The sequence below is a fragment of the Saccopteryx leptura genome, chromosome 7 (genome assembly GCF_036850995.1).
Source record: "Saccopteryx leptura isolate mSacLep1 chromosome 7, mSacLep1_pri_phased_curated, whole genome shotgun sequence".
Taxonomy (NCBI): Eukaryota; Metazoa; Chordata; class Mammalia; order Chiroptera; family Emballonuridae; genus Saccopteryx; species Saccopteryx leptura.
The window spans coordinates 66,200,732-66,217,303 of NC_089509.1; the positions used below are offsets into that span (position 1 = coordinate 66,200,732).

At 37.4% G+C, this 16,572-nt stretch overlaps 1 protein-coding gene across 2 annotated transcripts in view; it reads right to left on the reverse strand.

The window, feature by feature from the left end:
- CWC22 (CWC22 spliceosome associated protein homolog) overlaps positions 1 to 16,572 on the reverse strand; it is a 68,813-nt gene that overhangs the window by 43,010 nt on the left and 9,231 nt on the right. The window contains exons 1-4 of one of the 2 annotated variants that reach the window (XM_066345743.1): positions 9,584 to 9,655; positions 7,473 to 7,607; positions 1,918 to 1,985; positions 529 to 639 (exon numbers count right to left, since the gene is read on the reverse strand). In XM_066345743.1, coding sequence (XP_066201840.1) covers positions 529 to 639; positions 1,918 to 1,985; positions 7,473 to 7,499 — 206 coding nt within the window. In that variant the 5' untranslated portion in view covers positions 7,500 to 7,607; positions 9,584 to 9,655. Of the gene's footprint in view, positions 1 to 528; positions 640 to 1,917; positions 1,986 to 7,472; positions 7,608 to 9,583; positions 9,656 to 16,572 lie in introns of those variants that run through there. The other variant, XM_066345742.1, reaches the window with a different exon arrangement.

Consider the following 16,572-nt stretch of genomic DNA (forward strand, 5'->3'; position numbering starts at 1 on the left):
TCAAAAAGGATACAGAGCTTAGTGAGTAACAGAACATGGTAGCAAGTTTTTGAAACTAGATGACTAATAAGGAGGGTACTCGAGTTCTCCAAGACTAAGAATAATTTATATAAATATTTAGATTAAAACCACAGATTGGTAACTTCATTTCAATGTCCATTTGCCATTATGCAGAAAAGTTAATTTAGATCATGTTATTTAATATAAATTACTAACTTTCATTCAGTAAAGGCTCTCAGAAACATACATAAGCCTACTCCTCATGCAGTAGAGCATAATGGGCTCTAGAGTCAGAAAGATGTGAGACGTATATGCTTCTACATCACAAATGACTTAACTTCTCTGAGCCTTAGATTTTTGCTCTTTAAACAGACATAACAATATCTTTCTTCATCTATTCACTGCAATAGAGTTAATTCACATGGAGCCCTTATATCATCCAATTGATGCTAGTTATTATTTTCATTATAGAGCATAAAAAATTTAAACAAATATATTTTTTCTTTAGTTACAATTTCCAATACTAACCGTGATTCCATATTAACATCATAAGAACGTCCTCTTCTTGATCGCTCATAATCTGACCGGCTGTAATCTATGTAATCTCTATCCTGAGGGGATCTCTCTTGTTCTGCATATCTGACACAGGAAATAAGGAAACCCAAGTTAAACAAGACCGACTGAAGAAAGTTTATATTGGTAATGTAAAGCAATTCTGTGACTAAAATACGCCTTATCAAACTGATTTTAACAACTCAGTTTTTGACATCCATTCATTCAGTCTTAATTAAAAAGCTTTCAGTTTGTGCACAACAAAACAACTTTTGGAATTGACCTAAACAAACTTTTCATTCTGATTCACTGTCCTTAGTAAAAAATATGTATCTGGATATTGTATATAGTTAGCATGAAAAGACTATCTTAGAAATGACTTCTTTTGCTTAGTCTGTACTCGTACTCATTTTATCAAAACACTGAACACATGAGACCAATGTCATCAGTTGGTCTCTATTAAGACCAGTTTAACTCCACTCCAAAAGACTTTATTAGCTATTACATATTCTTAAAATCATATTTTTAGATGTCAGTAAAAATGGATTAAAATTACTAGCAAACAAGGATGTAAGATTTGCTATTTGAATCTTAAAAGTCAATAATCAGAGAACCTTTAAAGTTAAATACATACCCACATAATATACATAGTAACATAATCCATATTTTATATACATATCTATATACAATTGATTTATACACATACATAGACCTGTATGTGTTTCTGTGTGTACAGATTTCTTTTTTAAATATAAAGTAGGTGACTGAAGAAAGATAGTAAATAAAGCAAACCATGGTAATTAACTTGTCCATGAAGCAAAGGTTTTTAGAAATAGAAAATGAAATAAGAAGTGAGGAAGAGATTAGAAAAATAAAAGTTTATAGGGTATTTTTCCCTTCATAAATTATTTTTGTCACAGTTTACTAAGTGAAATAATTAAAGTCCCATATAAATGCATGATGAATATAATGATAATATTGCTGGATCTTTGATCTTAACATGACCATAACATATATAAGTAATATTTTAAACACTATAAAGAGATATGCAAATATAAGGGTAGTAGTAACTGTAAAAATAGCACCTCAAAATAATGTGATTTCCACTCAGTTTTCCACTTTATAAACTCACTCTATTTAGTATTAGAGATATTAAAGTTCTTCCCTCTCACCTAAAAGTTACTTAAAACAGAATTATTTATTAGAAAGTCCTAGAACAGTCAAGAATGATTTTCCTCAAGCCCACTCAAGTAATATTCTTTATAAAATCATCAAAAAGAAGCTGTTCACACTAAGAACCTAAGAAATTTCTTAAACTTCCTATAAAATATTTAAATTGAACTCAGAACACATAAAACTGCTTACCTGTCTTCTGGAGAGAAGGCCCTCTGATACGAATTATAGTTCTCCCTTCTGTCATGACCTGAAGAATGCTTTTAAAGGGAATAAAAAGAGGGGAGGAAGCATTTAAAATATATATATTAAAGAACACAGATAATAAAATACATACTTCAGAAAGTTGGAAGTGCTTTAGAAATTACTTCAAAATATTTTTTTTTTTGTATTTTTTCCCAAGCTAGAAATGGGGAGAAACAGTCAGACAGACTCCCGCATGCGCCCGACCGGGATCCACCTGGCACGCCTACCAGGGGGCGACGCTCTGCCCACCAGGGGGCGATGCTCTGCCCCTCCGGGGTGTCGCTCTGTCGCGACCAGAGCCATCCCCAGCGCCCGGGCCATCTTTGCTCCAATGGAGCCTCGGCTGCGGGAGGGGAAGAGAGAGACAGAGAGGAAGGAGAGGGGGAGGGGTGGAGAAGCAGATAGGCGCTTCTCCTGTGTTCCCTGGCCGGGAATCGAACCCGGGACCTCTGCATGCCAGGCCGACGCTCTACCACTGAGCCAACCGGCCAGGGCCTCAAAATATTTTTTAAAACTCTAATTTCACTATGGAACAAATACCCTTTTATAACCAAAAGAATTCTGAGTAGATGAAAATATTTCTTAAGTTTTCAATGGCACTTAGTTGATATTTTATTTCTATATAGTAAGTTATAAATTTATAGAACACCGTTTTTATAAAGGCTTCTCTTGGTGAAAAATAAGATCAAAGCTTTCTTTTGGTGAAAAATATGACTGTTGTGGTTATGCCAAGTCTTTTTTTTTTTTTTTGGTGACAGAGACAGAGAGAGAAAGAGGGACAGACAGACAGGAAGGGAGAGAGATGAGAAGCATCAATTCTGCATTGTAGCTCCTTAGTTGTTCCTTGATTGCTTTCTCACATGAGCCTTGATGGCAGGGGTGCTACAGCAGAGCTAGTAACCCCCTGTTCAAGCTAGTGACTTTTGGGCTCAACCCAGTGACCATGGGGTCACGTCTATGATTCCATGCCATGCTTAAGTTGGATGCGGCCATGCTCAAGCAGGCAACCTCGGGGTTTTGAACCTGGGTCCTCCGCATCCCAATCTGACACTCTATCCACTGCGCCACCGCCTGGTCAGGTGGTTATGCCAAGTCTTAATACTTGAACTTACCTCCTTGTTTCCTTTGGCTTATAATAATCACAGTTTTAGTCCAGGTTAATAAATCTATATAAAATAAGTGGTTAGAAAAAACGAAATCTAATATACTTATTAAACTCATTCATTTTGGTTTTCAGCAAACATTATTTGAGTGGTCTGATATGCATGGCACTACATTAGGCTCTAAGGATTTGAAAGACATGAATGACTTCAGAGATATAGCTCCTATGTCAAATCCTTTGAAAAATAACAGACATACAAATAAGTTCCATCTAACATGAGATTGAAGAGATGAAGAGACACGTGTCACATGAGACAGAGATATGAACCATCAGTTTGAGAACATATCCTATTTTTTAAATTTAAAAATCTAAATATATTTAAGAAGCCAAAATATTTTATACATTTGGTCAACATTCATATTGATAAGCTTTTTAAAAAAGAAATAAAATAATTTTATTTAACCTAACTATAAAAAATAGTATATTTTAAAAATATCTTAATTTTGAAATCAAAGAATAAGTAAATCAAATAGTGAGCAACTTGTTCTGCATACTAACATGTTTGACACCTTAATGGGAAAAAATATACACTTAAAATAAAACATTGCCCTGTATAGAATTGTAAACAATTGTTCAAACTTCCTATTTTATGATTATGTAATTAACGGAAGTTTGGGTCTAACATTATCACAAGTAAATTCCTATTTAACTATTGAATTTTTAAACAGTATACACAAACCAGCCTAATCTACGTAAATGAATAAGCATGTTGTCAAATTTATGATAAATAATAGCCATAGTTATGCTGTTATTTTATATTCAGTACAACCATCTTAAAACCCCTGAGTACAAGAAAGATTTAAAATTATTTCACTTAGCAACACAATGAAGTAGAGATGTTCAATATGTAACATAGGTTTCCATAAAACCTGCCATCAAGATCTTAAGCCAAATATAGAGCTCAGGATTAATTCAATTCAAGGTAACATCAAACATAGTATTTACTGACGATTTATAATAAAACATAGCCCTTGCTGTGTAAACTTTGGAGGATACAAAATATAGAAAAAACCCTCAAGGAATTTATAATCTTGTAGGAGAGTTGGTTATGAAGAATTCCCCAATGACTCATATCAGATTATACGTTCCTGTGAAACAGAGAGAGAGACAAAGAGAGAAAGAGAGAAAGAAGAGGAGAGCTCTCAGCAGTGGCAGTATCATAGCCAAGTAGGTTTATCAAGGCGGATTATTGCTAGTAGAAGGAGGAGGAGGAAGAAAAGAAAAAGAGAAAGAAAGAGACAATAAAACTGCAAAGGCTAGTTTTTCTTTTACAACGCAATGCAATTATTTAGATTACATTAGGGAGATGGCCTCAATTCTGTGCTAATGGTTTGTAATACATCTCTGCAACATCTGTTGTGAACAAGAGGGAGAAACCAAAAATACTGATGTCGTGAATCAGTATTTTCCATATATGATGTAGTTACGGGATGACTGGCACACATAGTAAGTGCTGACAAGACACCTTGAGTAGGGCACAATCACTACGGCAGAGTACTGAGCGATGACAGTAGAGTAAGGGGCACCTGAACTGGGCTCTAGTAGAGGAATAGGATTTCACTGAGTAAATCATTTAGAAGTAAAAAATCATTTTGAGATGTGTTCCAAATAATAATAATCAGACTCTCACAATTTTCCTTATCATCGAGTTTAGATAAGTTAGAGCAGTAGTTGAAAATAACATATTGTCGCCCTGGCCGGCTGGCTCAGTGGTAGAGCGTCGGCCTGGAGTGCAAGAGTCCCGGGTTCGATTCCCGGCCAGGGCACACAGGAGAAGCACCCATCTGCTTCTCCACCCCTCCCCCTCTCCTTCCTCTCTATCTCTCTCTTCCCCTCCTGCAGCCAAGGCTTCATTGGAGAAAAGTTGGCCTGGGCACTGAGGATGGCTCCATGGCCTCTGCCTCAGGCGCTAGAATGGCCCTGGTTGCAACAGAGCATCGCCCCCTGGTGGGCATGCCAGGTGGATCCTGGTCGGGCGCATGCGGGAGTCTGTCTGACTGCCTCCCCGTTTCCAACTTCAGAAAAATACAAAAAAACCCACAAAAAACAAACAAAAAAAATAACATATTGTCAAAAGAAACTTTAAAAATTCTCTAAATTGTCCATTTAGCAAAACAAATATGGTACACCCTGCAGTCACTTTTAGTCTCTAACAAGATAGAGGGAACAGTACAAGGAGATGAATGAGGCAGGGAGACTGAGTCCAGGCTCAGGGAGCAAGACCTCAAGAGCAAGGGAGGGGAGGGGCTGAAGGAGGTAGTGAGCTTGCTTCTAGCTACCTAAGGAAGCTATAGGGAGGCTCAATGGAAGAAGAAGGGATCCTCAAGTTTCCGGAACCTAACAGATGAGTCCTCAGAATATCAAGGAGCACAACAGGGAAAGGTGGAGAAGCATAGTCCAAGAGGAGCAGGAAGAAAGTTCTATGAGACTAAGCACTTCTCCCTCTGTATAAAAGGTACCAGTCTAAGTGTGAGTGCTCTAACCTAACATGGCTCAGTCAAGAGTCAGATCCACACAAGGTCTTTCTTCTTAGGTCCTCACTTCCCATCACAATCTGCTGCTTACTCAACCCATAATTGATTAAAGTGCCATTGGACCAATGAGTACAAGTCCCAAAGAACAATATACAAAGGTATCTATTGGCAGATAGGACAAGCTTTGGAGATGGTGAGCTTTCTGCCAAAGGAGGTATGTAAAAACACAGGCTGGATGTCTACCAAGCAGGGAGGCTGGAGAATGTGTCTTTCTCACCATTGACAGAATTTAGAAATGATGGCAACGGAGCCTGCCCTAGTCTGTAAATCTATCAATTCAGTTAATTAAGCACCAGGGCGTATAGCCGCTGCCTGCTGATAAGGAGCTCACAGGCCACTGGTTCTCTGTAAAGAAAGAGGTTTAGGGGTACAGTGCTCGTGAAGGAGAGGAAGGAATAAGTGCCTAGTTTTATAATTACTGTACTTTTTGCCCCATAAGACGCACTTTCCCCCCCCCAAAAGTGGAGGGGAAAATGCCTGTGCATCTTATGGAGCAGTTGTTTAATCTTTTTTTACCTGCTGTGGGTTCCTGGACAACTAGAGTATTTGAACATTAAAGTCTCTTGTCATTTGTTAATAACAGTGCTAATGGTTGTTAATACTGCGGTTGAGTTTACATTGTTGAAATATTATTGTGATATATTTTATTAAATACTTTAAAACACCATTTGGTTCAGAATATTTTTTTTTCTTATTTTCCTCCTTAAAACCCTAGGGCATCTTATGGCCAGGTGTGTCTTATGGGGAGAAAAATAAGGTAAATAAAAGTATCCCTTCCCCTTTAGTGACTCGGAGACCCAGGAAGTGATGTGCCTGCTTGCAGATCAGTGCAGTTGAAGAGGAAGTGGCACGGTCAGCTCTCCCACCAAGTCCACCCGCGGCAGAGGAACAGTTCTGCAGCAGCTGGTGACTAGCCCTGCTACTGCTCTCACCTGTCTCCTCCTATGTTTCCTTTTTCATAACCTGCTCCAGTCACTCTAGACTCCGTGTTTGCACTTGCTGTTCTCTGCCTGGCGCACGCTTTCCCCAGACATCTGCATGGTTACCTTCCTCATATTCTTCAAGTCTCTACTCAAACGGCCACCTTTTCAATGGGTCTTCCCTATTAAAAACTGCAACCACCAATGCTACTGATCAACTTTACCCTATTTCTTTTCTTCATAGCACAAGTCTAGCACTTAACATTCTAACGTACTATGTAATTATGTTTTAAGTTACGGTTTATTTTCTGTCTCCACTAGAATACAAACACCCCGAGAGCAAGGATTTCTGTTTTGTTCACCGTTTTAAGCAAAGTACTTAGACCAGTCACTGAGACACAGGGAGAATTCAGTGAATATTTATTGATGAATGTGTCTAAAGGACAGCACAGGAGAAAGAGCTCCTTTATACAAATGAAATTTGCAACAAAAGGCTTACTTGTAGACAGATATGCAGGAACCCTGATAAAATGAGGTCACAGTTCATTTCATGCTCATTAAAGAAAGCATGTTCTTTAAGAAAAACAGTGGATTTGCCTGCCGTTACCATTTTTCTTTTTCATGTGCTCACTCATATGCACTTTCTTAATTTGTGCAGGCACATGTGTATACACACACACACACACATCCTGTATGTTCTCTCAACTGTCCTTTTGAACATTATTACTCCCATCTGATCTAGTACCTGCATTTGAAGCTGTGTAATTCAGATGTGTGTATGATGTCACCCTACTGGCTGGTTCTAAGATCCCAATTATATAAATGCATTTTTGTTTAAAGGATAGGTAAATGACAAGTTTCCTTTTTTAAGTTTCAAACACTTACTTTTATCTGGGCCACACTACTTTTCATTTTCTGTTGCCAGTTGATCCTATAAATCAGACTCCTTAAGCTGGTCCAAATAAGAACCAAATGGCATGAATTCTTTGACAGTTTACTTTTTCTGTCTGCAAGGGTCACCTATAAAACATACCAAAGAAGGCTTTGTTAACTTTGACCACCTTATTTTTCTTAGTATGCACAGATATAATAATTTTTTTAAAAAATCTAAAAAAAAATTAAATAGTTCCACATAACAATGTATGAAAAACATTGTTATGAACAATGTTCATAGAAAATATTATAAACAAGAGAACAAATAATAAAAAGGGCATGTTAAGCACAATAAAGTATTTTATTCTAATGACTGAGAGGAACAAAAGTTAACTTAATAACTGATGTAAGAAAACTTTATTAACTTGTTCTCAGTGAGGGAGACCTATATCTACATCATAAAACAGTACTGTGACATAAAAAAAACCAGGTGAACAAAGGAGATAATTATAAAAGAAATTCTGTATAAATAAAATATCCAATGTTTCTATATAAGTAAGAAGAAAATATCTAATGTTCTTATGATAATGAGCAGAGATAAATACACTCTCTGGAAATACAAGGAGCTATAGCATAATGAAGTACTAAAGCTATCTATCAAAGGCACAAGGCTTCACATTTATGAGAAACAAGTATTTTGTTCAGAATAAACCTAGTCATCAACATGTAATAGAATATAGCCTTCATATAACAGTAACTGAAATATCCTTCAACTTATCAGAAAACTGTGTCCTAATCTTACTATAAAAGACAAAGTCACCAACACTGAAATGACCCAGATGTTAGAATTAGCACAACAAATTTTAACATATATTCAAAAATACCAAGGAAAAATGCTTGCAATAAAAATATAAAACATTCAGCAGCCCCCCACCCTAAATAATAACACAAACAATATAAGGGAGCCAAAATGAAAGTCTAGAACTAAAAAATGTATTAAGTGAAAAATTTCCTGGATTGACTTAACAGCACAATAGAGATAAAGGGCACTGGCCAGTTGGCTCAGTGGCTGTGTCAGCCTGGTGTGTGGGTGTCCTGGGTTTGATTCCTGGTCAAGGCACACAAAAGAAGCGACCACCTGTTTCTCCACTTTCCCCCTCTCCCTTCTCCTCCAGCAGCCATGGCTTGGTTGGAGCATGGTGGCCCTGGACACTGAGGATGGGTCTCTGGCCTCCACCTAAGGTGCTAAAAATAGCTTGGTTGCCGAGCAGCAACAATCTCAGGTGGGCAAAGCATTCCCCAAAAGGGGGCTTGCTAGGTGGATCTCAGTCTAGAAGCATACAGGAGTCTGTCTGTCTGCCTCCCGTCCTCTCACTTAATAAAAATATTTTTTTAAAAAAACAATGGAGATAAAGGGAAGTCAGTGAACTTGAAGTAAAAGCAATAGAAATTATTAGATAACAGAATGACAAAAAATGTTAATGAACAGTATCATGGACATGTAGAACAATATCAAAAGATCTAACAGGCGTAATTCAAGTCCAAGAAAAAAGAAAAAATGAGATACAAAAAATATTTTTAAATTAACAACCAAAATTACCTCAAGTTTGGTGAAAGGCATAAATTTATTCATGAAGCTCAGAGACTCTCAGTCAAACCACCAAAAAAAACAAAGATAAAGAGAAAATCTTGAGAGCAGTTAGAAAATAAAACAAACATTCCATAGAGGTAAAAAACAACTGAAATTACTGCTAACTTCTCATTAGAACTAAGGAAACCAAAAGATAGTAGAATAATCTTTAAAATACTGAAAGCTAAAAAACCATTAACCTAGAATTACAGCAAAAATAATCTTTATTTTTTTTAATTTTATTCATTTTAGAGAAGAGAGAGAGAGAGAGAGACAGAGAGAAGGAGCAGGAAGCATCAACTCCCATATGTGTCTTGACTGGACAAGGTTTCGAACTGCAGGGTTACGAACCAGCGACCTCAGCGTTCCAGCTCAACACTCTATCTACTGCGCCACCACAGGTCTGGCAAAAATAATCTTAAAATGAAGATGAAAAAACATCTGCTGATTAAACAAACAAAATCAACTATAGGAGTCTAAATCAGCATCTGACCTGCACTGTAAGAAATGCTAAAGGAAGTTCCTCAGGCTGGAGAGAAACAATACCAGGTGCAATTCAGATCTGCAGGAAGAAATGAAGAACACTAGAAATGGGAACTTTCTCAAGAAATATAAAAGACTACTTTTTCTTTTATCTAAAATACATAGGTTTCCATAAGTTATAGTGTATGTATTCTAAAGAAAGAACCATTTACTGTTCCAGCAATTCTCTGGTTTATGTATCTTGCCCAATTCCTATTAAGACCATCTGAAAGACTACCTCCAGTCTCACAAACTCTTTCAGTACCTTTCTTAACCACCAACCAGTTTTGAGGCACCACATGATTCCCTATAGTATACTTTCTCCCTTGCTGCAGCAAATTAATCATTTAACTTTGACTACTAATTAGGGTATCTTACTGGTAGTTTTTATTGGTGGGCTTTAACACACAAAACAAATGAACCAGTTTCTTCAACAATTCAACAACCTGGGAGACAAAAAAAAAAACAAAAAAAACAAAGACGGTAGTTGTTATAGAACAGGGGTCGGGAACCTTTTTCGCTGAGAGAGCCATGAACACCACATATTTTAAAATGTAATTCTGTGAGAGCCATACAATGACCCGTGTATGTTATGCATTATCCAATAAAAATTTGGTGTCCCGGAAGACAGCTGTGATTGGCTCCAGCCACCCGCAACCATGAACATGAGCAATAGGAAATGAATGGACTGTAATACATGAGAATGTTTTATATTTTTAATGTTTTTTTTTATTAAAGATTTGTCTGTGAGCCAGATGCAGCCATCAAAAGAGCCACATCTGGCTTGCGAGCCACAGGTTCCCAAACCCTGTTATAGAATAAAAGAGAGTAAACTTAACAAATATAATGTGTGGACCCAGAATTGAACAATTTGTTGCAAGACCTTAGTTGTTCATTGATTGCTTTCTCATATGTGCCTTGACCGCGGGCCTTCAGCAGACCAAGTAACCCCTTGCTCGAGCCAGCGACCTTGGGTCCAAGCTGGTGAGCTTTTTGCTCGAACTAGATGAGCCAGTGCTCAAGCTGGCGACCTCGAGGTCTCGAACCTGGGTCCTCAGCATCCCAGTCCGATGCTCTATCCACTGTGCCACCACCTCGTCTGAATTGAACAATTTGCCCTACACTAAAATGGAATTTTTTATATAGTAAGAGCCCATGATGCCTGACCAGGCAGTAGCGCAGTGGATACAGTGTCAGACTGGGATGCAGAGGACCCAGGTTCAAGACCCCGAGGTCGCCAGCTTGAGCGCGGGCTCATCCGGTTTGAGCAAGGCTCACCAGCTTGGACCCAAGGTCGCTGGCTTGAGCAAGGGGTTACTCATTCTGCTGTAGCCCCATGGTCAAGGCACATAAGAGAAAGCAATCAATGAACAACTAAGGTGTCGCAACGAAAAACTGATGATTGATGCTTCTCATCTCTCTCCGTTCCTGTCTATCTGTCCTTATCTATCCCTCTCTGTAAAAAAAAAAAAAAAAAAGAACTCATGTTAACTTGAATTCAACACTAAAATAGATTAATATTCCCTATCCAGCCTTTTTTCTAAAAAGAAGGTAGGTTGAAGTTCTTCACTCTGCATTGGGGACATAATAATGGAAGAGTACACTTTCTAATCCGGTAAGATTATAAACTGACCAACAATTACTGTATTTCCCCATGTCTATGACGCTACCATGTATAAGATGCACCTTAATTTTGGGGCCCGAAATTTGAGGAAAAAAAAGTATTACAGAGTTATTAAACTCAAGTTTTATTCATCATAAAATTCATACAACTCCTCACGTGGAAAATGCAAGTAAAAAAAATCTATAACCACTGTATAAGATGCACCCAGTTTTAGACCCCAAATTTTTTGAGAAAGGGTGTGTTTTATTCATGGGAAAACATGGTATTATCATATTCACATCATGGTTTTCTGTGTGGAAGAATAAGAATAGGGTGAGGTTTAGAGTCTCAGAATTACTTATGTTCTTATATATACATATTTTCTAAGACAGTGGAAGTCAACCTGGTCCCTACTGCCCACTAGTGGGTGTTCCAGTTTTCATGGTGGGCGGTAGCGGAGCAACCAAAGTATAAATAAAAAGATAGATTAACTATAGTAAGTTGTTTTATAAAGATTTATCGAGAGATGACGTTAGAGTAATGGCGTGGTAGGAAGCAATACCGATAAATCTCCCCCAAAACTCAACAAGATCTTCAACCAGAAACAGAAAAACCTATCCTTGGAGCATCCAGATGTTTTGCAAAACACCCGAAAGTATGGTCGAGCGAAAAATTGGCTAAATATATAATCAAACCCTGAAGGAAATAGGGAGTAAGAAATGCTCCGCCTTCCTCCCTAACCTAAACAGGGCTGCTTTCACTGGGAACTGAGAGTATAGAAACTCAGGTGGGCAAAGGGGGTGAATAGATCCAGGCCGCGGCACAAACGGCCGAACCAGGCTGTGGCACGGAGATCCAAGCTGAGGAAAAACTGTGCCTGTGGCAACCCAGTCAACACAAGCTAACACTCGCACGAAACCAAAACAAAGAAAGACAAGTGGGGCAGCCATTTCCCCCGATCTCCTGGTCAGCGCGTGCAAATAGTGGGCGAGAGATTCCTCCGAGTGCCTCAGCAGTGGGCGCTCGTGTTACCCCACAGAGAGGCAGAGTCAGGGGCCTTTGTGTGGGCCAAAAGCGGAATCTCAGGCCACCCCAGCGCCATGAAAAAGCCGCGCACGGGGAGGGAGCGAGAGCCAATTCCAACACTGGAACTTTTCCGTGCGGGCAGGGGTTTCACTCAGACGGTGAGACTGCCGGCCTGATATCCTGGTCTGCGCGCACGGAGAGTGGGCAAGAGATTCCTCCAAGCACCTCAGGAGTGGGCGCCCGTGTTATCCCACAGAGGGGCAGAGTCAGAGGCCTCTGTGTGGGCTATTTAGTACAATATAATTCACAGTTCACCACAACATTTTCTCAAGAAAGAGGGGAGAGGAGAGGAAAAAAGAAGAAGGGGAATAATTTCCTTTTCTTTTCTTATTATTTTATTTTTATTTACTTAATTATCAATTTTTTTAAAAAAACTTTTCGATTTTTTATTTTTATTTATTTAACTTTTTATCCTTTATTAAATCTCATTAATACTATCAACAAAACCACCCACAGATGCCATTAAGGAAGAGAAAATCGAATATCATGGATAGAAAAGAAAGAGAGGTAACACAGATAGATGAGGAAAAATCTATGGAGAAAAAATTTAATATATTGGAAATCTTGGAGTTAAACGACAGAGAATTTAAAATAGAAATCCTAAAAATACTCAGAGATATACAAGAAAACACAGAAAGGCAATTTAGGGAGCTCAAAAAACAACTCAATGAACACAAAGAATATATTTCCAAGGAAATTGAAACTATAAAAACAAATCCAACAGAGATGAAAAACTCAATTCATGAGCTGAAAAACGAGGTAACAAGCTTAGCTAATAGAACAGGCCAGATAGAAGGTAGGATTAGTGAAACAGAAGACAAGCAACTTGAAGCACAACAGAGAGAAGAAGAAAGAGACCCAAAAATTTAAAAAAATGAGATAGCTCTACAGGAATTATCTGACTCCATCAAAAAGAATAACATAAGAATAATAGGTATATCAGAGGGAGAAGAGAGAGAAAATGGAATGGAGAACATACTCAAACAAATAATAGATGAGAACTTCCCAAGACTGTGGAAAGAACTAAGGCCTCAAATTCAAGAATCAAACAGAACTCCGAGTTTTCTTAACCCCAACAAACCTACTCCAAGGCACATCATAATGAAATTGGCACAAACCAACAGCAAAGAAAAAATTCTCAAGGCAGCCAGAAAAAAGAAGAATACAACATATAAAGGAAGGCCCATTAGATTATCATCAGATTTCTCAACAGAAACTATATACAAGCTAGAAGAGAGTGGACCCCAATATTTAAAGTCCGGAAAGAGAGGAACTTTCAGCCATGAATATTATACCCATCAAAGCTATCCTTCAAATATGAAGGAGAAATAAAAACATTCACAGATACAGAAAAGATGAGGGAATTTATCATCAGAAAACCCCCACTCCAGGAATTACTAAAGGGGTTCTCCAATCAGATCAAAACACACAAAAAAAACAAAGCCACAAGTAAAAGCTCCAAGATGAACACAATAAAACCAAATTTAAACTGTGACAACAAAAAGAAAGGGGGGGAGAGGATGGAGATTAACAGTAGCAAAGGACGATGGAGTGCAAAAGTACTTGCAAAATAGTGCACTACAATGCACAGGGTAGGAACCCTTTTCATTACTTAAAGGTAACCACCATTGAAAAAACCACCACAGAAGCACATGATTTAAAAAAGATAGCAACAGAGGAAAGATGTATGGAATACAACCAAATAAAAACAAAAGATAGAAAAACAAAAGAGAAGGATCAAACAAGACACAAAACTAACAGAAAGCAATGTATAAAATGGCAATAGGGAACTCACAAGTGTCAATAATTACACTAAATGTAAATGGATTAAACTCATCAATAAAAAGGCACTGAGTAGCAGAATGGATTAAAAAAGGAAATCCAACTGTATACTGCCTACAAGAAACTCATCTAAGTAACAATGATAAAAACAAATTCAAAGTGAAAGGCTAGAAAACAATACTCCAAGCAAATAAAATCCAAAAAAAAAAAAGCGGGCGTAGCAATACTCATATCGGATAATGCTGACTACAAGACAGCAAAAGTATTCAGAGACAAAAATGGCCATTTCATAATGGCTAAGGGGACACTGAATCAAGAAGACATAACAATTCTTAATATATATGCACCAAACCAAGGAGCACCAAAATATATAAGACAGCTACTTATTGACCTTAAAACAAAAACTGACAAAAATACAATCATACTTGGAGACCTCAATACACTGCTGACGGCTCTAGATCGGTCATCCAAACAGAGAATGAACAAAGATATAGTGGCCTTAAACAAAACACTAGAGAACCTGGATATGATGGACATCTACAGGACATTTCATCCCAAAGTGACAGAGTATACATTTTTCTCCAGTGTACATGGATCATTCTCAAGAATTAACCATATGTTGGGCCACAAAAACATCAGCAAATTCAGAAAATTCGAAGTTGTACCAAGCATATTTTCTGATCATAAAGCCTTGAAACTAGAATTCAACTGCAAAAAAGAGGAAAAAAATCCCACAAAAATGTGGAAACTAAACAAACTGACCCATTCATTTTTTAAAATGAATGGGTCAAAGAATAAGTGCAGAGATCAAAAGATATATACAGACAAATGAAAATGACAATACAATATATCAGAATCTATGGGATGCAGCAAAAGCAATGATAAGAGGGAAGTTCATATCACTTCAGGCATATATGAACAAACAAGAGAGAGCCCAAGTGAACCACTTAACTTCATACCTTAAGGAACTAGAAAAAGAAGAACAAAGACAACCCAAAACCAGCCAAAGAAAGGAGATAATAAAAATCAGAGCAGAACTAAATGAAATAGAGAACAAAAAAACTATAGAAAAAATTAATAGAACAAGGAGCTGGTTCTTTGAAAAGATTAACAAAATTGACAAACCCTTGGCAAGACTTACCAAGAAAAAAAGAGAAAGAACTCATATAAACAAAATCCAAAATGAAAGAGGAGAAATCACCACAGACACCGTAGATATACAAAGAATTATTTTAGAATACTATGAAAAACTTTATGCCACTAAATTCAATAACCTAGAAGAAATGGATAAATTCCTAGAACAATACAACCTTCCTAGACTGAGTCAAGAAGAAGCAGAAAGCCTAAACGGACCGATTAGTAGGGAAGAAATAGAAAAAACCATTAAAAACCTCTCCAAAAATAAGTCCAGGCCAATCGGCTACACCACCGAATTTTATCAAATATTCAAAGACTTGGTTCCTATTCTACTGAAAGTCTTCCAAAAATTGAAGAAGCAATACTTCCAAACACATTTTATGACGTCAACATAACCCTCATACCAAAACCAGGCAAGGATGGCACAAAAAAAGAAAACTACAGACCGGTATCTCTAATGAATACAGATGCTAAAATACTAAACAAAATACTAGCAAATCTAATACAACAACATATTTGAAAAAATAATACATCATGATCAAGTGGGATTCATCCTAGAAACTCAAGGATGGTTCAACATACGTAAAACAGTTAACGTAATACACCATATCAACAAAACAAAGAACAAAAACCACATGATCTTATCAATAGACGCATAAAAGGCTTTCGATAAAATACAACACAATTTTATGTTTAAGATTCTCAACAAAATGGGTATAGAAGGAAAATATCTCAACATGATAAAGGCCATATATGATAAACCATCAGTTAACATCATATTAAATGGCACAAAACTGAAGGCTTTCCCCCTTAAATCAGGAACAAGACAGGGTTGTCCACTCTCTCCACTCTTATTTAATGTGGTACTAGAGGTTCTAGCCAGAGCAATCAGACAAGACAAAGAAATAAAAGGCATCCATATCGGAAAAGACGAAGTAAAGGTATCACTTTTTGCAGATGATATGATCCTATACATCGAAAACCCCAAAGAATCCACAAAAAGACTACTAGAAACATTAAGCCAATACAGTAAGGTCGCAGGATACAAAATTAACATACAGAAGTCAATAGCCTTTCTATACGCCAACAATGAAACATTTGAGAACGAACTCAAAAAAATAATCCCCTTCATGATTGCAACAACAACAACAACAAAAATACCTAGGAATAAACATAACAAAGAATGTAAAGGACTTATTTAATGAACACTATAAACCAGAGGTCCCCAAACTTTTTACACAGGGGGCCAGTTTACTGTCCCTCAGACTGTTGGAGGGCTGGACTATAAAAAAACTATGAACAAATCCCTATGCACACTGCACATATCTTATTTTAAAGTAAAAACACAAAAT